This window comes from Bubalus kerabau, chromosome 1 (assembly GCF_029407905.1).
Source record: "Bubalus kerabau isolate K-KA32 ecotype Philippines breed swamp buffalo chromosome 1, PCC_UOA_SB_1v2, whole genome shotgun sequence".
In the NCBI taxonomy this organism is placed as follows: Eukaryota; Metazoa; Chordata; class Mammalia; order Artiodactyla; family Bovidae; genus Bubalus; species Bubalus kerabau.
In genome coordinates, this window is record NC_073624.1 from 24,994,890 (window position 1) to 25,019,985 (window position 25,096).

Genomic DNA, 25,096 nt, shown 5'->3' on the forward strand with positions numbered 1-25,096 from the left:
ACTGTCTGCATTGTTCACCACTGTTATCTCTCAGCATCGAGGACCATGTCTTTAATATATATAGCAGGGTCTCTATAAGGATTTGTGGACAAGGAGGCTGTGGGGGGTGAAACCTGGCTTTACTCTAATGACAAGGAATTCGGCAACCATAGATGCCTGGAGAGAGGAGCACTTAGCCTAACTATATGTGTCTTGGAAGAAGGCTGCATCACACTGTCTGAAGGAGGTTCTCCAACAGGCGCCCCCTGTTTTCACAGCATCCGTGTCTACAACTTCTCACCTGAACTACTGGATCACTACGAAAATTCAGGTTTGAGAGATGGATATTATCCAACTACTCTGGTTCTCCAGGGAGCTGAATTTAAATAGGTTCTCTCTATTTCTGCAGAAAATAAAGCACCTAAGTTAACACTGTTAGCACATTTGATTCTTCAAATTTAACACCTTCAGTGCATTTCCTTGCTACATGGAACAAAATAATGACCCTTCCTGGCCCCACATTCAGCTAGCTCATGCTCCCAGTTACTAGATGAGGATTTCAGCCAGTGGCCACAAACACCAGTTTTCAACATTCAGTGGGGGAACCACAGTCAAGTCCCAGACAGAGATGTTGAAAGAATGCCTCTTGCTATGAGATCTGCAAGGTCCTTTGCAAGGCTGGTTTTCCCCTTGCCACTTTGTCAGGGAATGTTTGACAGGAGTATTCCTACGTGCTGTTTCTCATAAATCCTCTGTTCCTTATCAGTTTCTGTTGTCAGAAACTACTGGAACAGCAAGCTGCTCCCAGGACTGAGGTCATTATGTGTGACAGGCCTGAATCTCCTTCAGTAAACATTCTCTTTACGACAAAACTGCTTAGTCTCAATCCCCTTTCTTGAGATATAGATTGTCTCCTGACCTTGTGACCATTATTAATCCCTTGTTCCCTTGGTAATGGTTGCTATATGTTTGGTTTTCTGATCTTTATCATTGTCGAAAGAAATTTCTTGAACAACAGCCTATATATACTCAGAGAAAGATCATTAAGGCACCTTTGCTCCATCAGAGTTTGGGTCCCCGTGTCTTTCTTTCTTTCTTCCTCTCTCTCTCCCCCTCCCTTCGGCTCTCTTTCACTTTCTTATTGTCAACTCTGGACCACCAGGTTCTGGTCCATTAAAGGACCCCAACAAGTGGCACCCAGAACAGGGACACTGGCGTACGTGGCATTTCGGACAGAGTGACTCCAGGCTTATTGAGGTCAGGACCTATTGAGGTCGGTAAGTACTAAGACATGGGTCAAACGGCTAGAAAGCTCCATCATTTCTCTGCTTTACTTCACCATTTGTTTAAAGCTCACGGACTTTTGGTTTTGTGCCAATGAATAGAGGCTTGCTTTCAAACAGTGGTTAAATGTAATCCTTGGTTCCCTGATACAGGCATTTTGATTTACAAATTTGGCACCAAGTCAAAGAAAATGTTGAACGAGTCACCAGGCAGGAAAAATATATTCCAGTTGATTTCTGGCCCCTATGGGCTCACATTAAAGCTGTAATTCTGCCATTTCAAGGTAAATTCTAGCCTTCACGATATTTGACAACAGACAGAACACTTATTGCATGAATATGAATTAGATGATGAAACTTTACAAAAGGCCCAATTAGAACAACATAAAATATTTCAAAAGTTTCCTCCTAGCCCTGCCCCGGCTGCTCCAAATGCTCCTCCTCTGCCAGCAGGCACGAATCCAGAACTCTTTCCTTTTTTAGAACCTAATGATTCTAATAACGACTCTCCTAAGACATTTTTTGACACCAAAACTGGCAATGCTCAAGCTGGCACTCCCCCAAACCAAATTATTTTTGAAATGTTAACTGGCACTAGACAATTTGATACCATAGAAGCTCAAACACAGTGCCCTCCCTTATTGCATGAACAATTAAAAACAGTAGCCTTTGAAGCTTGGGATCGAATTACTCCTCAAGGAGAACCTACAGGTAGCTACACTAAAATATTACAAGGACTTAATGAAAGTTATGCTGATTTTTTAGCTAGATTAGAAACTGCTATTTCCCGTACTGTAATCGGAGAAGAAACCAAAAAACAGCTTGAGAAATTACTTGCTTATGAAAATACAAATCAGAAATGTCAAAAAGCTATCTTTCCAATTCATGAAACTGGGACTATTAATGATTATTTGAAGGCTTGTCACAATCTAAGATCAGAAACTCAAAAGATGCAAATGCTAGTTGAGACAATGGCTGCTACCTTTAGAAAAGGAAAATGAAAGATGCTTTACATGTGGAGATAAATACCATTTAAAAAGGGACTGCCTTTTTAAGCCTAAGAAGGCTAATAAAAAACCTACAAACATTTGCCCTTGCTGCCATAGAGGAATGCATTGGGCCAAAGATTGTAAATCTAAATTTGATATTGAAAGAAAACCTATTCCAGGAAACTTCAGGCAGGGGACCCCCCAGGTCCCCTTCAACAATAACCAGGGGCAAATTCTATCTTTTCCCTCAAACTCTCAACATCACTGCCGTCGATATACCAGCCTTAAATGATTTTTTCCTTTACCCTCAAGCAGTCCCTTCTAAAATACCTACCAGACTTTTTGGACCCTTGCCCCCACAAACCTTCGGCCTTTTACTTGGCCAGTCTAGTTTGACTTCTAAAGGAATTACTATTCACCCTGGAATAATTGATTCAGATTATAAAGGAGAGATTAAAATTATGATGTCATCGCAGATTCTATGAAAATTCAAAACGGGGGACAAAATTGCTCAATTACTTCTTTTACCTTACATTTCTATTAACTCCTCTAAAAATATACAGACAGGCAGATTCGGCAGTGGAGATCAAAAACAATCCTTATGGACATCATTGGTATCTGAATATGCCCAATATGCCCAAAGATTTTCTGGTCTTCTCAAACACTGGATCTAATATTAATATTACTATTATTTCCAAACACTTATGGCCCAAATCCTGGCCTATACAAAAAATCTTTTGCCAAATTGCAGGAATTTCTCAAACCAAAGAACAAGAAATTTATCAAAATGTTCAAATCTACCCATATGAAGGACCAAAAGGCCAGCCTGCAACATTAAGACCTTATGTGATAGATGTACCCCTTAATCTAACAGAAAGAGACTTACGCAATGACAAACTCAGATATACATTCCACATTTTTCCTAAGGGCCACTGCTCATTTAACAAATAAAGCAATTATTAAAATAACTTGGAAGAATGACGAACCTATTTGGACACAACAATAGCCCCTTATGAAAGAAAAATTACAGTCTACTAAAGAACTTCAGTTCACTTCAGTTCAGTTCAGTTCAGTCGCTCAGTCGTGTCCGACTCTTTGTAACCCCATGAACTGCAGCACGCCAGGCCTCCCTGTCCATCACCAACTCCCAGAGTTCACTCAAACTCATGTCCATCGAGTTGGTGATGCCATCCAGCCATCTCATCCTCTGTCGCCCCCTTCTCCTCTTGCCCCAATCCCTCCCAGCATCAGAGGCCTTTCTAATGAGTCAACTCTTCGCATGAGGTGGCCAAAGTACTGGAGTTTCAGCTTTAGCATCAGTCCTTCCAAAGAACACCCAGAGCTGATCTCCTTTAGAATGGACTGGCTGGATCTCCTTGCAGTCCAGGGGACTCTCAAGAGTCTTCTCCAACACCACACTTCAAAAGCATCAATTCTTCAGCACTCAGCTTTCTTCACAGTCCAACTCTCACATCCATACATGACAACAGGAAAAACCATAGCCTTGACTAGATGGACCTTTGTTGGCAAAGTAATATCTCTGCTTTTGAATATGCTATCTAGGTTGGTCATAACTTTCCTTCCAAGGAGGTAAGCGTCTTTTAATTTCATGGCTGCAATCACCATCTGCAGTGATTTTGGAGCCCCAAAAAATAAAGTCAGCCACTGTTTCCACTGTTTCCCCATCTATTTCCCATGAAGTGATGGGACCAGATGCCATGATCTTAGTTTTCTGAATGTTGAGCTTTAAGGCAACTTTTTCACTCTCCTCTTTCACTTTCATTAAGAGGCTTTTTAGTTCCTCTTCACTTTCTGCCATAAGGGTGGTGTCATCTTCATATCTGACGTTATTGATATTTCTCCCAGCAATCTTGATTCCAGCTTGTGCTTCTTCCAGCCCAGCGTTTCTCATGATGTACTCTGCATAGAGGTTAAATAAGCAGGGTGACAATATACAACCTTGACGTACTCTTCCTTGATGTACTCCTTTCTCTATTTGGAACCAGTCTGTTGTTCCATGTCCAGTTCTAACTGTTGCTTCCTGACCTGCATACAGATTTCTCAAGAGGCAGGTCAGGTGGTCTGGTATTCCCATCTCTTTCAGAATTTTCCACAGTTTATTGTGATCCACACAGTCAAAGGCTTTGGCTTAGTCAATAAAGCAGAAATAGATGTTTTTCTGGAACTCTCTTGCTTTTTCCATGATCCAGCGGATGTTGGCAATTTGATCTCTGGTTCCTCTGCCTTTTCTAAAACCAGCTTGAATATCTGGAAGTTCATGGTTCACGTATTGCTGAAGCCTGGCTTGAAGAATTTTAAGCATCACTTTACTAGCGTGTGAGATGAGTGCAATTGTGTGGTAGTTTGAGCATTCTTTGGCATTGCCTTTCTTTGGGATTGGAATGAAAACTGACTTTTCCAGTCCTGTGGCCACTGCTGAGTTTTCCAAATTTGCTGGCATATTGAGTGCAGCACTTTCACAGCATCATCTTTCAGGATTTGAAATAGCTCAACTGGAATTCCATCACCTCCACTAGCTTTGTCGTAGTGATGCTTTCTAAGGCCCACTTGACTTCACATTCCAGGATGTCTGGTTCTAGGTCAGTGATCACACCATCATGATTATCTGGGTCATGAAGATCTTTTTTGTACAGTTCTTCTGTGTATTCTTGCCACTTCTTAATATCTTCTGCTTCTGTTAGGTCCATACCATTTCTGTCCTTTATCGAGCCCATCTTTGCATGAAATGTTCCCTTGATATCTCTAATTTTCTTGAAGAGATCTCTAGTCTTTCCCATTCTGTTATTTTCCTCTATTTCTGTGCACTGATCGCTGAGGAAGGCTTTCTTATCTCTCCTTGCCATTCTTTGGAACTCTGCATTCAGTTGCTTATATCTTTCCTTTTCTTTGCTTTTCGCTTCTCTTCTTTTCACAGCTATTTGTAAGGCCTCCCCAGCCATTTTGCTTTTTTGCATTTCTTTTCCATGGGGATGGTCTTGATCCCTGTCTCCTGTACAATGTCACAAACCTCAGTCCATAGTTCATCAGGCACTCTATCTATCAGATCTAGGCCCTTAAATCTATTTCTCACTTCCACTGTATAATCATAAGGGATTTGATTTAGGTCATACCTGAATGGTCTAGTGCTTTTCCCTACTTTCTTCAATTTAAGTCTGAATTTGGCAATAAGGAGTTCATGATCTGAGCTACAGTCAGCTCCCTGTCTTGTTTTTGCTGACTGTATAGAGTTTCTCCATCTTTGGCTGCAAAGAATATAATCAATCAGATTTCAATATTGGCCATCTGGTGATGTCCATGTATAGAGTTTTCTCTTGTGTTGTTGGAAGAGGGTGTTTGTTATGACCAGTGCGTTCTCTTGGCAAAACTCTATTAGCCTTTGCCCTGCTTCATGCCGTATTCCAAGGCCAAATTTGCCTGTTACTCCAGGTGTTTCTTGACTTCCTACTTTTGCATTCCAGTCCCCTATAATGAAAAGGACATCTTTTTTGGGTGTTAGTTCTAAAAGGTCTTGTAGGTCTTCATAGAACCATTCAACTTCAGCTTCTTCAGTGTTACTGGTTATAGACATACAATTAGAATTAAAACATATTGAGGAATCTTGCTCTCCTTGGAATTCTCCTATTTTTGTTATAAAAAAGAACTCTAACAAATGGCATCTCTTAACAGACCTTAGAAAAGTTAATGCATCTATGAAACCTATGGGTGCACTACAACCAGGGATCCCATCACCTACTACTATTCCTCAAAATTGGCGCATTATTATTACTGATTTACAAGATTGCCTTTTTAATATACCTTTACATCCTTTAGACTGGGAGAGATTCACTTTTTCTCTCCCTTATCCTAATCATATCAGGCCTCATAAAAGATTTCAATAGACTGTTACCTCAAGGTATGCTTAACAGTCCTACTATTTGTCAAAATTTTGTAGCCAAGACTTAACATCCAATGTGACAGCAATTCCCTCATGCATATATCATTAATAATCTACTGTAACTACAAAAACAGAAACGATATTTTTGACACTGAATGGCCATGATATTCTTTAGATTCCAGAGAAAACTGATTAAAATAAAATCTTTTTTGAAATGCAAAACCAGTCCTTCTTACGTATGCAGTTAGGAAAAGGTTAACTTGTTAAAACACTTTTTTGGAACTCCAATTCTGCCTGGGAAACAAAAACAGGCCTAAAGTTAACTCTTATCATGTCCTTGGGATACACAGCCCACTCCACCTAGGACTCCAGCCATAAACAAATTGGTGGAACTCAAAAAAAAAAAAATTTTTTTTAAATTTCAAGCAGAAAACTATGCCTGTCTATCTAAAATTATCTATGTCTCACTATAAGTCTTTGTTTTTGGATAATATGAAATTAATGAGCTCTATTTAAATTTAAGTTCACATGAACTGAAAAATATTCAATATTAAATATAATGTTTATTTAAATATACATATAATTGTTTGCTAATCTAATTAAGACATGTCTTAAGTTATCAACATTATGTAGTACTTTTATAATGCCTAGGTTTAAGGTAAACTAAATTTGTCAACAAAAAGGTAACTCTTTATATATATATAAATATATAAATAAGATGAAAACTTTTAGATAAAAACTCTATTAAAAATAATTATATTTTAGAAATGATAAACTGATAAAAGTTTATTAAATAGCTAGGTCATTTTCAAGTAAAGTAAGATTTTAAAACATTAATTACTGAACACTAACTTCCTTACAAAAAGTTTTTCTTACAGAAAAACTAGAGATTTTAAACTAGTTATAAATATATATATTTATATAAAATAATTATATATATTATAATGTATAATATATTCACGAATCTATAAAATGCTAACATACAAGACACTTCATAGTTGCTAAAGAAGATATATGCTTTTAATAAAAAGATATAAGAAATGGCAAATAAAATGATAAATACAAAATATAAAAAAGGTTTATGACAAATGAAGGAAAATTTTATGGAAAATGGATGTAACTCATTGCCTTTAACTTTCTTCCTCTTCCTTCTTACATGTCTCAATCGATACAAATTCTTCTTTTATATGGGCCATACCTCTCCAAGGAGAAACTACACGACATGTTATAACCCACCTGATAGCTTACTTTCCAATAATGAGAACATCTAATTCTATAAAAACAGACAATGGCCCTGCCTATATTTCTAAACAATTCAAACAATTTTTACATTCATTCTCTATTAAACAGATTATAATCATTCCTTATAATCCACAAACACAAGACATAATTAAATAAATACATTACACACTAAAACTACAAATAAAAAATTAAATAAAGGGAATACACAAGAACACTTTTATCTTCCTTATCCAGAGGAGACTTTACTAGATTCCAACGCAATATATTCTTTAAGCCTTAACTATTATTAATATAGCTTTATTTTTGTTTCTGGTCTGTAAGATTCTTAAAATAACATCAACTTCAGTGCCTGTTTCACAATACAAAACAAAAACAACATAAAAATTACACCATTTGCCAAATAAGTTATTTGTTCCTAAGAGTATCAAAAGCGCAAAATATTCACCTTCTTTTCAGGTCTGTCTTGAAAGTATAATCATCTTCCTTAACACACTGAACAGAGAGATTCAACAGCTGCCAGGCTGCCTTTCTTTTCCGGGGACAAGGTCAGGTATTTGGACGTGAACAGCATTTCATATGTCAAGTTGTTCTGTATCAGCTTTTCAGTAATTTCACTTAGGAAAAATGTTTGAGTGTTTGCTCCTAATCCTTTGCCCCAAATAACACAAACCATTTAAAACACAGTCAGATCCCATTTCTTTTTATATCAGGAAAAATGTATGTACTGAATGAGGAAGAAATCAACTCATTACTTCAAAACCACAGCCAAATACCAGTCCCCAAACAGATCTCTAGATGATTTTTTTTTGGACTGAAATATTTCCTAGGAATGTTTTCATCATTATCATTTCCTTTCTTCCTATAACTGTTGTTAATACAGCTTTATTTGTTTTAAATTTTTTAAACGTACCACAAGGAGATATTTTGACAAAAGCAGAAAAACATCTCGAGACATTGAAGGACACCTCCCTTCCTTTGCCCATGTGGTATCAAGATGGGTTAACTAATCAATGGAAATCTAAAAAACTAATCTTATAGGGAAAGGGTATGCTTCTATTTCTCCAGATGGATCCAACGAACTCACATGGCTTCCTCTTCAGAAGATTCAACCTAGGGAGGCCCCCAGCATTCAAACTAGAGACGAAACAACAAAAACCCCAAGAGGAAGAAATTCCAGTACAAGCCATGGCGGCTTTAAAAGTTTCCAAAAAATGCCGCACTTGACGTCATCGACCTCATGATCTCCCTACTTGGGGACAGATAAAAACCCTTACTAATCAAGCTGAAAATCTGATTTCTCAACAGGGAATGCCTTGGAATCCTGAAAATATTTTTGTCGCTATGCTTGCTTTTGCTTCCCCCGCTCAGGCTGACTTGATTGATCACACTTATTGGGCTTATATACCTAACCCCCCCTTTTATTATAGGTTATAGAATGGACAGATATAGGACCAATCATATCCACTAATGACTCAACACATATGCCCCCTCCTTGGAGCTTGGAGGAGCCCTCTCATCCTGAGGAAGAAGGAAGACTAATTAACATTTCTCTAGGCTATGAAATCCTTCCTTTATGCATGGGCCCAATAAAATTATGTATTAATGTTAATCGACAAACATGGGCTTTCGTCCTGCCTCCAAAAAAGGAAATTCCACACATTGCTTGGACTGTTTACTGCCCTGTCCTTTTATAAAAACCATGTTAATACTACCAAAACTCTAGGAAAAGGACAAAAGTTAAAATGTAAGGAGTTTACTTATAAAGACCTTAAATATACTCCTGTTTATTGAGATAAATGTCAAGGTAAATCAGAGAAATTAATGTTTATGGCCAATTTCACCACTGTTGATTGGGGACCTCATGGTATGTGGGTATCTAACTGCTCAGATGATATTAACAGCACCATGTGTGACTATGCTACTCAAGTAGCATAGAAGACTACCAACAGTTCAATGAAACACTTCCATGAAAAGGACTCCTTGGCTAGCTTGACGGCGAAATGACACCTTCTCACCCTCAAATCGTCCTCAATAAACAGATTGGGCCTAATCAATGGGACATCTGGAAACTTGCTGAGAGCACCGAAGAACTTGGGACTTAGACTGGACATTTCACAGGGACCAATCATAGTCATAGTAATTATTTCTTTCGCTATAATCAATCATATTTCATACAAGCCTGTGTTCCACTCCCTTTTGTTGTAGCTATAGGAAATTTACAATTCAATAAGACTTTACATTCAGTAACTGGTATAAATTGCAAATTATATACTTGTCTTAACTCTTCTGTTTCCTTAAGAAATGAATCCCTTTTGATTCTTCGATCTCGACATAGTCTGTGGTTACCAATAAATCTCCAGCGGCCCTGGGAAGCCTGGGAAGATCCCATGGCTGGACTTGCTTCCCGGTTACTTACGAAATTGCTCTGGCGATCTAAACGATTCATTGGATGGCTGATTTTTGGCATTTTGGGATTAACAGTTATTTGCACCACTGCTGCCGTCACTGGTGTTACTTTACAAACCTCAGTTCAAACACATAATTTTATCCAAAATTGGACTAAAGATGCTCATACTACGTGGGCTACTCAGGTTCAGATAAATGAGGAAATTCAAGATGAAATACAGGAACTAAAAACAGCCATCAAATGGGTTGACATCAATTAACAGATGTACAAAAACAGGTGATGCTAAAATGTGATTGGAATTCTACTCAATTTTGTGTTACTCCTGTTCAATTCAATAATAGTGCCTACAACTGGGAACAAATCAAATTTCATTTACAAAACATATATGATAATGCCTCTCTGAATGTACAATTATTAAAAAAAGAAATCTTTGAAACCTTTTCTAAAAATCTGCCCTCTTCCACGAATTTGAAAACTTTAGCTGAAAAACTAGCTGATCAATTATCTGGGCTAGACCCACGCAGATGATTTCAAAGCATTACTCACAACATCGGTTCTAGAACTGTAATTTTGGTGATTGTCTTAACAATTATATATGTCGTTCACTGTTGCCTTCACGCAAAAATTGTTAAAACTAAACAAACTCTAATGGTCAGAACCCTTTTTACAAATATTACAAATAAATAAGGGGGAATTGTCAGGGAATGTTTAACAGGAGGATTCCTACATGCTGTTTCTCACGAGTCCTTTGTTTCTTTTTAAGCGGGAAAGCACGCTGCTCCCAGAACTGAGGTCATTGTGTGAGACAGGCCTGAATCTCCTTCAGTAAACATTCTCTTTACGACAAAACTGCTTAGTTGCGATCCCCTTTCTTGAGATATGGATTGTCTCCTGACCTTGTGACCATTATTAATCCCTTGTTCCCTTGGTAATGGTTGCTATACGTTTGGTTTTCTGATCTTTATCATTGTCGAAAGACATTTCTTGTACAACAGCCTATATATACTCACAGAAAGATCATTAAAGTACCTTTGCTCCATCAGAGCTTGGGTCCCTGTGTCTTTCTTCCTCTCTCTGTCTCCCTCCCTCCGGCTCTCTCTCTTTCACTTTCTTATCATCAACTCAGGACCACCAGGTTCTGGTCCATTAAAGGACCCCAACACCACCTGATGTGGTGGGTACACACACTGATTTTGGAAGACAGCTTTCTCATTATAAGGGAATAACAATAACAATAATGATGATCAAGCTGAGTACTTTCTATGTGTCCTGTATTATTTTAAACATTTTATGTGGATCCATTCATTCAACCCTCCAACAACCTAGTGAAGTGTTCTCATCTTCATTTTCAGATGAAGCTGGAGCACACAAGGTTAAGCAACAGGCCCAAGATACAGTGGCAAGAAGTGGAGCCAGGATTCCAAGCCAGGCAGTGGGGTCCTAACCAATGTGCACAGGCTGGAAACAAATCCCATAAAGATATCGGTTAGTAATATCAGTCCTGCACTGCACCCACAAGTCCCGCCCAAACCCACACAGAGAGGGGTAGGTCCTTCTCCCCCTCCAGGCAAGGCAGAAGGCACCTGATAAGGTCTGCAGCAGCCTGGGCCCCCAGCAGGTACCTGAAATCAGCCCTGAACATCTGGTTGAATCTAACCTCAAGCTACATGGGGCATACGGTGTGCTCCATCCATTGACCCAGGACAGTGGACAACAGTTTCTGACTTAAGACTCTTTCCAAGGAGAGATCATTTCAGAAAAAGATTATCTTCACAATAACACCCTGCAAGTGTATATATTTTTTAAAAGGGTTATAAGAGTCTTTGAATGTTTAATTCTCACACAAGGCACTGTCATTCTCATCTTACAGTTGAGGAATTTCAGGGTTCAGAGAGTTTGAGAGGTTAAGCAAAGTGAAGTGAAAGTTGCTCAGCTGTGTCCAACTCTTTGCAACCCATTGACTATACAGTCCATGGAATTCTTCAGGCCAGAATACTAGAGTGGGTAGCCTTTTCCATCTCCAGGGGAACTTCCCAACTCAGGGATTGAACCCAGGTCTCCTGCAGTGCAGACGGATTCTTTACCAGCTGAGCCTGAGAGGTTAAGTAACTTACCCCAAATTACCTGTAAGAAAAGCAAAGTTAACAATCAAGTGCTAGGTATTCTGTTGCACAATTTATAATTGGGTCTCATTTAAATTTCAGTACAATCTTAAAAGATGTGAAGTATTTTTCCCCCCTCATCAGCATCAGAGAGGTTAAGCTACCCAGAACCATGAAGCTAGTGAGAGTGGAGTTGAGCTGAATTCTGACATAACAATATCACTACACTTGTAGGGTGTTTTAGTTTATAAATAATTTTCATGTTTCTCAAACAAATGTAAAATTTCTGTCAACTCTGGGAGTGGATGGAGGAGATATTTTCATACCCCTTCTAAGCTGCAGAAACTGAGGTTCATTTGGGTTAAATGATTTGCTTAGGCTTGGTAATAACACCCTGTATGGCCCCATAGTCTTTTTTTTTTTTTAATTTAAACTTTTAATTTTCTATTGGGGTATAGCAGATTAACAACACTGTGATAGTTTCAGGTGAATGGGAAGGGACTCAGCCATACATATACATGTATCCATTCTCCCCCAGACTCCCCTCCACGCTGCCACATAACATTGAGCAGAGCTCCCTTTGCTATACAGTGGGTCCTTGTTGGTTATCCATTTTAAATATGGCTGTCTGTACATATCCATCAAGGACTAACTATTCCTCCTCCTCATCCTTCCCGCAGGCAACCATGTTTGTTCTCTAAGTCTGTGAGTCTCTTTCTGTTTTTTAAGTTCATTTGTATCATTTCGTTTTAGATTCCACATATAAGGGATGTCATATGATATTTCTGCTTCTCTGTCTGACTTACTTCACTCAGTATGGTAATCTCTAGGTCCACCCATGTTGCTGTAAATTGGCCCCATATTCTTACCAAATGTTGGGGAAAGATGCTTATCAGGGAGGTGCATTTATGCCTGGAGACAACAAATCCGTGGCAGGTGACTCTGTACTGATAAACGGCTAATAAGGAAAAAGACTTTTGAACAGAGGCACCTTGACTCAAGGGATTGATTTCACAGATACTAAAAAAGCTGAAAGGGGCTTCCCAGGTGGCACTAGTGGTGAAGAAAACCAGCCTGCCAATGCAGGACATGTAAGATGCAGGTTCGAGCCCTGGATAGGGAAGATCCTCTGGAGGAAGGCATGGCAACCCACTCCAGTATTCTTGTCTGGAGAATCCCATGGACAGAAGAGGCTGGTGGGTTACAGTCCACGGGGTTGCAGAGTCAGACACGACTGAACAACTTAGCAAAAGAGCTGAGAAGCCCACCAGGGAACAGTGAAGCAACCCAGAGGTTTGCAAGAACCCTACAGGGCTGTGGAGGGAGGGTGATCTGTTACCTGAGCTCAGATACCTGGGTCATGTGGTGAAACCTAGAACCATGGTAACCTGGTCAGCAAGAGTTGGAGCCCCAGAGAAGCTCCTGGTTCCAGAGAGCTCATAGGGTGGAGAAGGAGACGAGAAATACCCTGGTCTCTCCCTTCTTCCCATCCTCCTATCTCTTTCTAGTGCTTTCTCCCAGGAGACCAAACCCTCAGCTTGCATTGCAAATAATCTTTTACCCCAAAGACAAAGTGAGCCCAATTCTATTACAGAAAGGAAAGATCTCTGCGAGGTTTAAGTAACAGGTGGATTCTTCAGTGTCAAGACCAACAAGGACCCTGGAGGTCACTGGGCTGAGTCCACAGATAGGTGTGCACACGGGCGACATCCCATCACAGACACCTCCTCCTGCCCACCTGATCTGCAATGTTTACAAACATTTTAACAGTTAAAACTGACAGAGTTGCCCTACTCCAACTACAGCCTCAGCCTAACACTCTCTAATCCTTCCTCCCCTTTCCTGCTTTTTTTTTTAATCACAGTACTGATCACCACCCAATACATGAAATATTTGACATTTAATTGTTCATTAGTCACTAAAACAGAAGCTCCACGAGGACAGGGATTTTTTCCAGTTTTGTTCATTATTTTACCCCACTGCCTATAAGAGTACCTGACCCTCACTTGGCACTTAACAAACAGTTATTTGTTGAATGAATAAATTTTATATCTAGAGATTTCACACAAAAGTCTGCATTGCTGGTTTTCCTTAAAAACCTGGCAACCCTGGTTCACATCAATGCATGATGTGTGTGCCCAGTCACTCAGTCATGTCTGACTCTCCAGCCCCATGGACTGTAGCCCACGAGGCTCTTCTGTCCATGGGATTCTCTCTAGGCAAGAATACTGGAGTGAGTTGCCATTTCCTCCTCCAGGGAATCTTCCTGACCCAGGGATCGAACCCACGTCTCCTGCATCACCTGCACTGGCAGGTGGATTCTTTACCACTGCATGACAACTGCCTGGAATCACTATTTGTAGATGAGGACTTGAGTTCTCACTCCACTTAGCCTCAGCTTGCCTCAGTCTGTCACCCATTTTCATCATCAGATGCCTGGCTGCTTGTAGGCATCTGAAAAGGTCATGTTTGATAGATCTAAACTGCTCATTCTACATATGAGTAAGGAGACAGATAAAGACAAAGGTACAGGCCTTTGGCTATTAGCTGCTTAAACAGTCCAGACTCTAGTTGAGGGTTTTGTGGGATGATTGTTGTAATGGGTACCTGGCCTTGGCCACCTGGACAACACGGTTTTTTAACAAAAGCAGCACTGGGTGGGGAGCTGAGTTTCCAGCCAGGAGGAGCACAAAGTACCTGTCTGCAAGGAGCTTATCACCCAGTGGCAGCATTCCTTGTTTTGCGGAAGCAGTCCAATCTGCCTGGGTGAGCGCTGATGTCAATCTGGGGGAAAACTGCGATGATGCCTCACTCATCCTGTATTCTAGGCGCCCAGTTCTGGGAGTTCCATTGACTAACAAGACATTTCACAGCTCTGAGCCTGTGCACAGGCTCTTCTCGTTTCTGAGCATTCCTGCATATTCCCGAGGCCCAGCTGAAGGCACTTCCTCTGCGAGGGCCTCACCGTTACCCACTGGCAGAATTGGACTGCTCCTTGCCAGGTGCTCCTGGCCTTCCACAGTTACCACCACGCGGCGCGGATCTTGTTCTTTTAAACTCCGCTCTCCACCGAGGACGGCTTGGGAGCTTCTTAAGGATAAGCACTTTTTCAGTCCTTCCTGCAACCGAAGACCTCGCAGTACACGAATATTCAGAATGTTTGTAATGTATAGATGGACCAGCGCATTCAACAGGCGCAGCCCATCTCGTTAAACTGGGATTCTCCCCTCAAACCCATCCTGTCTCTCTGTTCCCCCCTCTTCCCAGCTGAGCGCCCTTTCCGGTCCTCAACAGCCCTGTGGGCCTACCTTGCTCCCTTTGCTCAGGACCTGCCAAGGCCAAGTCTCTACGCTCCCGAAGAGCGAGTTCTTGATCATGCCCAACATGGTGTCGCCGTGGTGCTCAGGACGCTCGGGGAAACACGGGGTAGGGGAAAAGGCTGGCGCAGCCGGCGCGAGCAGGGATCCCGGGCGAGCGCGGGAGGGTGGGCCGCGGAGGATGGGCGTGGCCTTTATAGATGTGGCGCACTAGGCTCCGCCCCTCAGAACCCGCTCGGGGTGGCGGGAGGGCGGGGCGCGACTAGTGGGAGTCGCCAAGATGGGCGGGGCGTCTCGGCCTCCGCCCCTCGGAACGAGCTCGGAGAGGCGGGACGCGGCGAGAGGGGCGGAGCAGGGACTGCGCTCCACCTCCGCCCGGCTTCCCGCCAGTATCCCGCGGGGGAACCGGTTTCTGCCAGTCCAAGCCTCCAGTATTGACTGATTTCTTTGCCTGGATACTGATGCTTCCCAGGGCGGGACTTAGGTAGCCGTGGTGAATACCTTTCCCCCACACCCCCAGTCTGTCCCCGCTCCGCGTCCTCTCTCTGGTACTTGGGCTGCAGACCCTCCGGATTCCTCGCATGCTTTGCGGGGCCTCCACCCACCAGGCTCTGTACCCAGGCAGGTACTGTAGCAGGTTCGCAGTCTTTGTAGCCCTCTCCCCTAGGGGCCCCCGACTGCCGCATCTCCACTGGTAGAGGTCCTAGTTTGCCCCCCACCTGTCCCCCTGCCCTTCCACCTTCCATCCAGACGATTGAAAACGCATATTAACTAGATTTCTACTTATCACTTTCTTTATCCAACCCATTTTAGTCACAGATTCTACGTTAATTTCCCAAATCACAGCTTTTCGGATTTACTTCTTCTATTCAAAACATTCTAACGAATTTTATTACCATTTATCGAGTGTCTGCTGTCCCTACCAAATATTTTACAAACATTACCTCTCCTCATCACACCACTAAACGTCTTTTATAGTCATTTTACAAAGGAGGAACCCGAAGTTCAACATAATTAATGCTTTTTGCATATTTGCCCACTGGTTACACTGTCATCTGGGATTGTCAACCTAATTGTTTGCCTCCTCTGTGCAGGCTTTTCTGACCCAAAACTGAGGAACCTCTTGCTGTGCCTGTATCTTGTAATGGAAGACCTTGAACCCGAGTGGGGCATTGGGAATCAATAACGGTGATACTAATGATCTCCAGTTTTATGGTAACATATTAACTTTATTACCTGTGGATAAAAAGACTTACTTTTTGACAAATATTTGTTGATTGCTATAAAATAAGTGGCCACTTAATTATTTTATATTTTCTTGACTTTTATAAGATGCCATTGATTATAAGAGGCATGTTATTTTACATCCTATTAACATAGAACACAAATGCTAACAAGTTAACTGTGATGTTCAGTTGATTTTACAGTATCCAGAGATCCTAAAATGTGAAGTAGAGTGCAGCTTACAATTCATAAGAAATTGTATGTTGCTCTCAAGAGCCCCTGAGAGGGGCTGCTCATAGCCATGTCCTTTTGTTATAAATTAAGATCTTCAAGGGTAAAGATCTATTTTGCTTTAGCCTTTTCCTCCCTCACCACAGCCAGGGGTTGCATAATGATTGTCGAATGATTAACAAAGCTGGTCTTGATATTAGAGCTGATCATCTATTTTAGTTACAAAACTAGGTACAGTGAAAAGGGGCCTAATTTTTCATGTGGTCATGTAGCAAAAACATTTAGGAATCAGAAGACATCTGTTCAGAAGATTGCAGGCCTCAGTTTTTTAAAAAATATATTTATTTATTTATTTATTTTTGACTGTGCCGAGTCTTTGTTGCTGCATGAGCTTTTCTCTGGTTGCGTGCACAGGCTTCTCGTTGCTGTGGCTTGTCATGTTTCAGAGCTTGCTGGCTTCAGTAGTTGTGGCTCCTGAGATCTGGAGCACAGACTCAATAGTTGTGTCGTATGGGCATGTGGGATCCTCCCGGATCAGGGATCAACCCATGTGTCCTGCACTGGCAGGTGAAATTCTTTACCACCGAGCCACCAGGGAAGCCCCAGGCCTCAGTTTTGACATCTGCAAAGTTGGGGTTTTAATGTCAACTCATAGTGCTACTGGGTGGATTAAAAGAGCCTTGTCAGGTACTTAAAAGCGCCGTGTACATTGTTAAGGGCTAGACTCTCTTCCTACCAACTCTGTCCCGCCCCGCCCCCATCCCCTCTCCACCCTCCCCGCCACCCTCCCTGCCACCTCACCCTTCCTGCCAGCCATCGAGTTGGTTTTGCTACCAAGAACTGAACCCAGCTACTTCAAGACTGTACCAAAGTTAGATTGTAGTCTTAATAAAACAGCCCTGGCTTGGCTTGCTTTTTGATTGACTTAAGTTGATCAGCCCCGTACCTAAATGCTTGAGGGAAAAAAAGAGTCACTCTTTGATGGAAAATATACTATCCGTAATCTCTACAGTTGTTACTTAAGCTACTGCTGCAATGACCATGCAAGTTAAAATCATGCCAAGTGATCTTAATATTTAATGGGAAAAATAACTGTTGCATGACCGTTAAAATGTGTTGTCAAAACATTCAAAATGCTTATTATCAGAAATGTATAGGGGAGCTTTAAAACCCTAATATTCAGTACAGTGTAATTTGAAACTTTAGAAACATTGAGAATTAAGTGTGTTATTTCATTGTTATAAAACACCAACAAAAATATCACTTACACGTTAAAAATATTGGCATTTTACTTAAATACTGATGATGAATATACTAACAATATACTAATATTGATGATGAATACCACCAGTAGCATCAATGCAATGAAAGCAGCCTCTCAACTGTGGCAGCTTTATTATGTGACAGTTATAACTTAGTTTCCCCTCCCCCCCAAAAGAAAAAGTTGCTTTGAATGTGCTGGTAAATCAAGTTTTTGAGCCATAAAAGCTGAGACTGAGAATTAGGCTCAGGACTGTCATGTCCAGGGGAGAGATGTAGGTTGGAGAAATAGATAGGAAAGACGTCAGCATTTTTGGCTAGTCCCTGGCACCTTGGAAGTGATGAAATTGCCCCGTGGTGTATGTAGAACAAGAAAAGAGAGCATAGGACAGGACACTGAGGGATACCAGTCTTCAAGGGGACAGGCGATGGGGGACAACTGTATAAGGAGGATGAGGGAACATGGGATCACAAGGGGGGCAATACAGAGACCCAGTGAGCCAAGTCAGGAGAAGAGGATGTTCCTAGAGGAATGATGGGCAGTGACGAACACTGCCAAGAATTCACAGAAGAAGGGTCTGGGAAGTGGCCACTGGATGAAGCAATAAGAATGCCTTTGACCTTGGCCAGAACAGTCACAGTGCAGGCTGCGGGGTGAAGACCCCAGGAGTGACTGGATGGTAAAAAAGTGGACACAACACAGTTAGGTTGTTAAAAGGAGAAGGAGAATACACAGCAGCTCGATGAAGAGATAGGGCCAAGATTTTTTTTTTTTTAACATGGGGAAATACTGAAGTGAGCTTTAATTTTGAAAGGAAGGAGCTGGGAAGAAGGAAGATGTTAAAGATTCAGGAGCAAGATAGTTGACTGATTGATGTTCCTGAGAAGTTAAAAACAAATGTGAGTCAGAACATGAGAGGTTAGGTATATATTTCTTTCTTTTTAAAAATATTTATTTATTTGGCTGTGCCGGGTCTTAGTTGTGGCTTGTGGGATCTAGTTCCCTGATTAACAATCGAACCTGAGCCCCCTGCATTGGGAGTGTGGAGCCTCAGCCACTGGGTCATGAGGCAAGTGCCTGGATATATTGTTCATAAAAAGAGGGAAAGAGAGACTGATCCTGAGTAGTGTACAGACTTTAGTAGGTTGGAAGTGGAAAGTTTGGGGAGCTCGTGTTGGAAGGCTTTCATTTTCTCTGTGAAATTGGTTATGGTGATGATGAAGCAGGTAGCAGTTAGAACAAATACGGACTGACTGTTCTTTCCATATGAGCAAAGCATAGGCAAATTAAATAATAACTGACAATAAGGCATCAGAATATGGTTGTTTATAATATTAAGCCTAGAATTTATTGCCAAGGTGATAGGGACCCATCTCACTAAGATTTTTACATTTTACATGGTTAAATAAGTAGTATTCCTGCTTGACATTGGCAGAATGCCTTCTGATGTAACCAAGGCTCTTGGAGAGTGGGAATGTGAGATTTAAGGAGGAGGGAGCTCTCACCGTGTACCTGGTGTTGATTATGGACGCAGTCTAGCCTTCTGGAGACACCCGCTGCCTGCTCATCACATAGCGATGGTTTTACCTCTGCGTCCTCTTAGAGCCCAGCATACAATCAGCGCTACACACATCACTTCTCCAGGGAATCACCTCCTTTCATTTTTCCTTCCAGATTACAAGATTGAAGTCATCTCCTTTAATTCTCAATTCTTCTTAAGGTCTGATTTGTTTAGTCTCAAATTCATTTCACATTTATTTTAAAAATTCAAGTATAGTTGATTTACAATGTTGTGTATACACAGCAGAGGTTTATAGATGTATATATATATATCTTTTCATCTTCACATTCTTTTCTCTTATAAGTTATTATAAGATATTGAATATAGTTTCCTGTGTTACTGACAGTAGGTCCTTGTGTGTATGTGTTAATCCCAAACTCCTAATTTATCCCTCCCCACACCTCCCCCTTTGGTAAGTATAAATTTGTTTTCTAAGTCTGTGGGTCTGTTTCTGTTTTGTAAATAAGTTCTCATTTTTTAGATACAGATGCGTTACTTCACTTTCTCTGTCTGACTTAACTTCACTTAGTATAATCTCTAGGCTCATCCATGTTGCTGCAAATAGCAATTTTTCTCTTATGTTTTTCAAGTTTTCTTTTACAGCTGAGGAGCATTCCATTGTGTATATATATATTAATAGTGCATATTCTTTATCTGTTCATCTACTGATGGACACTTAGGTTGCTTCCATGCCTTGGCTTTTGTAAATAATGTTGCAATAAACATTGGGGTGCATGTATCTTTCCAAGTTAGAGTTTCCATCTTTTTTGGATATATGCCCTGGAGTGGGATTACTGGATCACATAAGTAGCTCTGTGTTTAGTTTTTTAAGGAACCTTCAAACTGTCCTCCAGAGTGGCTGTGCTAATTTACATTCCCACCAGCAGTGTTAGAAGGCTCCCTTTTCTCCTCACCGTCACCAGCATTTATTAATTATAGACTTGTTGATGATGGTCATTCTGACTGGTGTGAGGTAGTACCTCATTGTAGTTTTGATTTGCACTTCTCTAATAATTAACAATATTGAGCATCTTTTCGATGTGCCTATTGGCCATCTGTAACATATGTTTATTTAATACCTACTATGTTCTCAGGTAGGCTCTGGGGTTCTAAACTGTAGCAGTGAGCAAAACAGACAAAAATCCTTACTTTCTTGGAGTTTGCATTTCAATAGGAGAGACAGGCAATAAATAAATACCCTGTTGTTGTTATTGTTGTTTAGTCAGTAAGTCATGTCTGACTCTTTGTAACCCCATGGACTGTAACCTGCCAGGCTCCTCTGTCTGTGGAATTTTCCGGGAAAGAATACTGGAGTGGTTTGCCATTTCCTCCTCCTGGGGATCTTCCCCACTCAGGGATTGAACCTGTGTCTCCTGCTGTGGCAGGCAGATTCTTTAGTGCTGAGCCACCAGAGAAGCCCAAATAACTACACTAATAAATATAAAGTAGATCAGGGTCTGTGTGAGTGTGTGTAGACACTGGTGTGCCAGTGTGTACTACTTCAAATGGAGCGGTGACCTTTGAACCCAGACCTGAAGAAATGAGGGCATAATCAAGGAGATAACTGAGGGAGAAGTTTTCACATCACTGAGCAGAGCACGTGCAAAGGTCCTATGGTGGGAGGATATCCAGGACGTTGAGGAAAATGAAGAGGCCAGTGCGACTGGAGAAGGGGAGAAGGTACTGGCAAGAATAGCTCAGACTGGACCCTGGAGCCAAGCTGCCTAGGTTCGAGGCCCAGCTTCACTGCTTATGAGCTGAATGGCTTCGGACAAGTTATTTGTCTTCTCTGTGCTTTAGGGTTATCATCTATAAAATGAGAATAACAATAATATCTTCCTTGTAGGCTTCTTCCTAGGGTGAATAATTACAAAGCGCTCAGAACGGTGCCTGGCACATTGTGAGTTGAGGAAGATCTGTGTAGATCTGTGTCTTATGTTGGTTCATTTCTCCAGCGAGTTCTGGCAAATACAGATGGGGTGCAGGGCAGATCAGGTAGGACATGGTGGGTGTGAAAGGAGAACAAGCATGGAGTTGGTATTGCTAAGAGAGCTCTCTAGTATACATGCTGCAGAATCAAGTTCTCTAAAATGGAGCCGGGGTACGGCAGCAAAGGAGACACAGATGTAAAGAACAGACTTTTGGACTCATTGGGAAGAAAGGGTGGGATGATTTGAGAGAATAGTATTGAAACATACATATTACCATATGTAAAATAGATAACCAGTGTGAGTTTCAAGTATGGTGCAGGGAACCCAAAACCTGTGCTCTGAGGCAACCTGGAGGGATGGGGTAGGGCAGGCTGTGGGAGGGGTGTTCAGGATGACGGGGACATATGTATGCCTGTGACCGGTTCATACTGATGTATGGCAAAAGCCATTACAATATTGTAATTATCCCTCAACTGAAATAGATAAATTAAAAAAAATAAAATGGAGCCGGAGGCCATCGAGGGAGTATGATTTATGTATGTCAGCCTGGATGGGAATCTGGCCTTTTGATCACTTATTTTCAATGCAGGCATCCAAAATATCTGCAGAATTTTCTAGAAGCTCAAGATACTTACCAATCCTTTCCCTAAAGCAACTGAGACAGTCTGCCTACTTATTAGACCCGTACCCCTAGAACAGCCTGCGACAGCCTATCCCTCAGGACAAATACTTCTTTTTTTATGTCAGACTGGCTTTGTGGCTTTTGCCTCAATGGGCCCCTGACTCTTTCTTTTTGCCAGAACACTCTTTCAGTTTGACTCAAATCTGTGTTTCCTGAATTACAGTTCTTAAGGCCCCCCAAATAAATGTTCTTCTTATCTGCAGCTTTCTGTGGGTTTTGTTTTGGGGGTGAGGTTCACCTAGATCATTCATCATAAGGACTTTGGCTTTGTTTTGAGCAAGTAGAGAAAACACTGGCGGGATGAAAAAGGTCTCCCTTGCTACTATGTTGTTGAACACAGGTGGTGGGTACAAGGGCTGATGCAGAGAGACCAGGCAGCTGGCTCTGGAGTTGATGCAGAGAGAGATACTGATGCTCAGACAAAGGAGGGAGCTGTGGGGATGGTGAGAAGTGGTTTTGCTCTGGATGAACTTGAAGGAACAACTAATAGGATTTTGCTTGTGCACTGGGCTGTGAGATGTTGAGGAGGTGTTTAGCCTGAGCAGCTGGGAGAATGAAGAACCTTAAAAATCCAGCAGGGGGACTTCCCTAGTGGTTCAGAGGTTAAGAACCTACCTGTCAATGCAGGGGACACGGGTTCAATTTCTGGTCCGGGAAGATTCCGTATGCCACAGAGCAACTAAGCCAGTCAGTTCAGTCGCTCAGTCATGTCTGACTCTTTGCGACCCCATGGACTGCAGCACACCAGGCTTCTCTGACCATCACCAACTCCTGGAGCTTGTTCAAATTCATGTCCATCAAGTTGGTGATACCATCCAGCCATCTCATTCTCTGTCGTCCCCTTCTCCTCCTGCCTTCAATCTTTCCCAGCATCAGAGTCTTTTCCAGTGAGTCAGTTCTTTGCATCAGGTGGTCAAAGTATTGGAGTTTCAGCTTCAGCATCAGTCCTTCCAATGAATATTCAGGACTGATTTTCTTTAGGATTGACTGATTTGATCTCCTTGCCATCCAAGGGGCTCTCAAGAGTCTTCTCCAACACAATTCAGAAGCATCAGTTCTTCGGCACCTGTGCCCCGCAGCTAAGCCTGTGCACTGCAACCGCTGGGCCCGTGCCCTAGAGCCTGTGCTCTGCAACAAGAGAAGCCACTGCAATGAGAAACCTGCACACTGCAACTAGAGAGTGGTTCCCGCTCGCCACAACTAGAGAAAGCCCGTGTGCAGCAACAAAGACCCAGTGCAGCCAAAAATAAGTAAGTGAGTTAAAAAAAAGCTAGCAGGTAGGACAGCAGCGGTGGGGGGAGGGGGGTGGATATTTATGGTCATTCCTCAGGACTGGGTGTTGATGCTGTCTGTCCATCTGCCTCTGTGAATTCTCCTTTGCTTCATATACTCACCTCCAGGTTGCAGTTATTCAAATGAGGACAAAGAGCCAGGAGTTTTTAGCTACAATAAAGTCTAAATTCAGACTTAAAAATGACACATTTTTTCCAGCCTCCGCTCTCACATCAGCATCACATTTTGACAGTGTTCTGACCTCCGGTTCCCTAGAGTCATGGCTTCTCAAGCAGTGTCCTTTCCCACCACAGAGTCTGCTTTACATTTGTTTGTCAGAGTTGCCTATGTGAGCAGTTTTCCCCAACAAAACCATCTGTACCAGAAGGGCATTCAAGCCTTTAAGGCAGCATACACACACACACACACACACACACACAACTACAATGTCTGTAGTGAGTCTTTTTTGTATCTACCATTCCTGATAATGGTATTTAATTTTTTAATTACTTTTTTTGTTGGACTATAATTGCTTTACAGTGTTGTATTAGTTTCTGCTGTACAACAAAGTGAATCAGCTATATGTATACATATATCCCTCCCTCTGAAGCCTCCCTCCCACCTGCCCCATCCCACCCCTTTAGGTCATCATAGAGCACCAAGCTGAGCTCCCTGTGCTATACAGCTTCTTCCCACTGGCTAGCTATTTTACATGGTAATATATATATATATGTATGTTATATATATATTGCTACTCTCCCAATTCATCCCACCCCCAGCTTCCCCCACTGTGCTCACATATTGGTTCTCTACATCTGCTTCTCTATTCCTGCCCTGCGAGTAGGTATTTTACAGTCAAATCTCAGCATTTAATCTCTTCTCCACATCAGTGGTCATAGCAAGAGCATGTCTTGTGTAGCTCAGCCCTGAGGTAATGACTGAGAAGGCCTATCCACAACACACCCACATTTTATGTCTTTGGCCCCTGATTTGGTGGTGCAGGTTTTGGGTTGGTCAAAAGGTCGTTTGGGTAAACCTGAATGAACTTTTTGGCCAAGCTAAAGTTTTTTTCTTCTCCTGAGCAGGCTTGGCCTAGGACTTTGGCTCTCTTGTGAATTCTGCCCGAGATCTCATCCTCACTCAACAGTGAGATTTCAGAGTCTGGAGAGACCACAGCAGGGCTGTGACCTGCTGCAGAAGGAGGTGACGTGTATATGGGAGGAAGTGAGGACCCAATAGTCAACAAAAATTGGTGAGCTTGACGTGCCAGGTGCTGGACTAGAATCACGATCTTGCACGTGTGTTCATGATGCTTCTCCATCGTGGAATTTCATGCTTCTAAGGATTGGTGAGAATTTATGATCCCTGCTCATAGACCGAAAGAAACTTACAAGACATACCAACATTATATGGACTCTCTTTGGAGCTTGATTTAAACAAACTAAAGTTAATTTTTTTTTCCAAATAACCCAGAAAATTGAACCCAGGAATTATTGTCTGTGTTGTTGGGTATAAATGAATGTGTTTATAGTTAAAGGGTTCCTTTGATGAGGGGTAAGATACTTGGTCGGAGAAGGCAGTGGCAACCCACTCCAGTACTCTTGCCTGGAAAATCCCATGGACGGAGGGGCCTGGTAGGCTGCAGTCCATGGGGTCGCTAGGAGTCGGACACGACTGAGCGACTTCACTTTCACTTTTCACTTTCATGCATTGGAGAAGG

The 25,096-nt window shown here is 41.8% G+C and overlaps 1 protein-coding gene and 1 long non-coding RNA gene across 3 annotated transcripts in view; one reads left to right on the plus strand and one right to left on the minus strand.

Annotated features, from left to right (window-relative positions):
* Positions 1-15,412, minus strand: part of HEBP1 (heme binding protein 1) — a 37,593-nt gene extending 22,181 nt beyond the window's left edge. For both annotated transcript variants that reach the window (XM_055570715.1, XM_055570726.1), the window contains exon 1: positions 15,206-15,412. In XM_055570715.1, the coding sequence (XP_055426690.1) occupies positions 15,206-15,283 (78 nt within the window). In that variant the 5' untranslated portion in view covers positions 15,284-15,412. The remainder of the gene's footprint in view (positions 1-15,205) is intronic.
* Positions 15,413-15,581: 169 nt separating this feature from the next.
* On the plus strand, positions 15,582-24,769 carry LOC129641416 (uncharacterized). The gene is made up of 3 exons (XR_008709318.1): positions 15,582-15,698; positions 16,309-16,429; positions 24,462-24,769. It is a non-coding gene; the product is annotated as an uncharacterized LOC129641416 (long non-coding RNA).
* Positions 24,770-25,096: the final 327 nt, after the last annotated feature.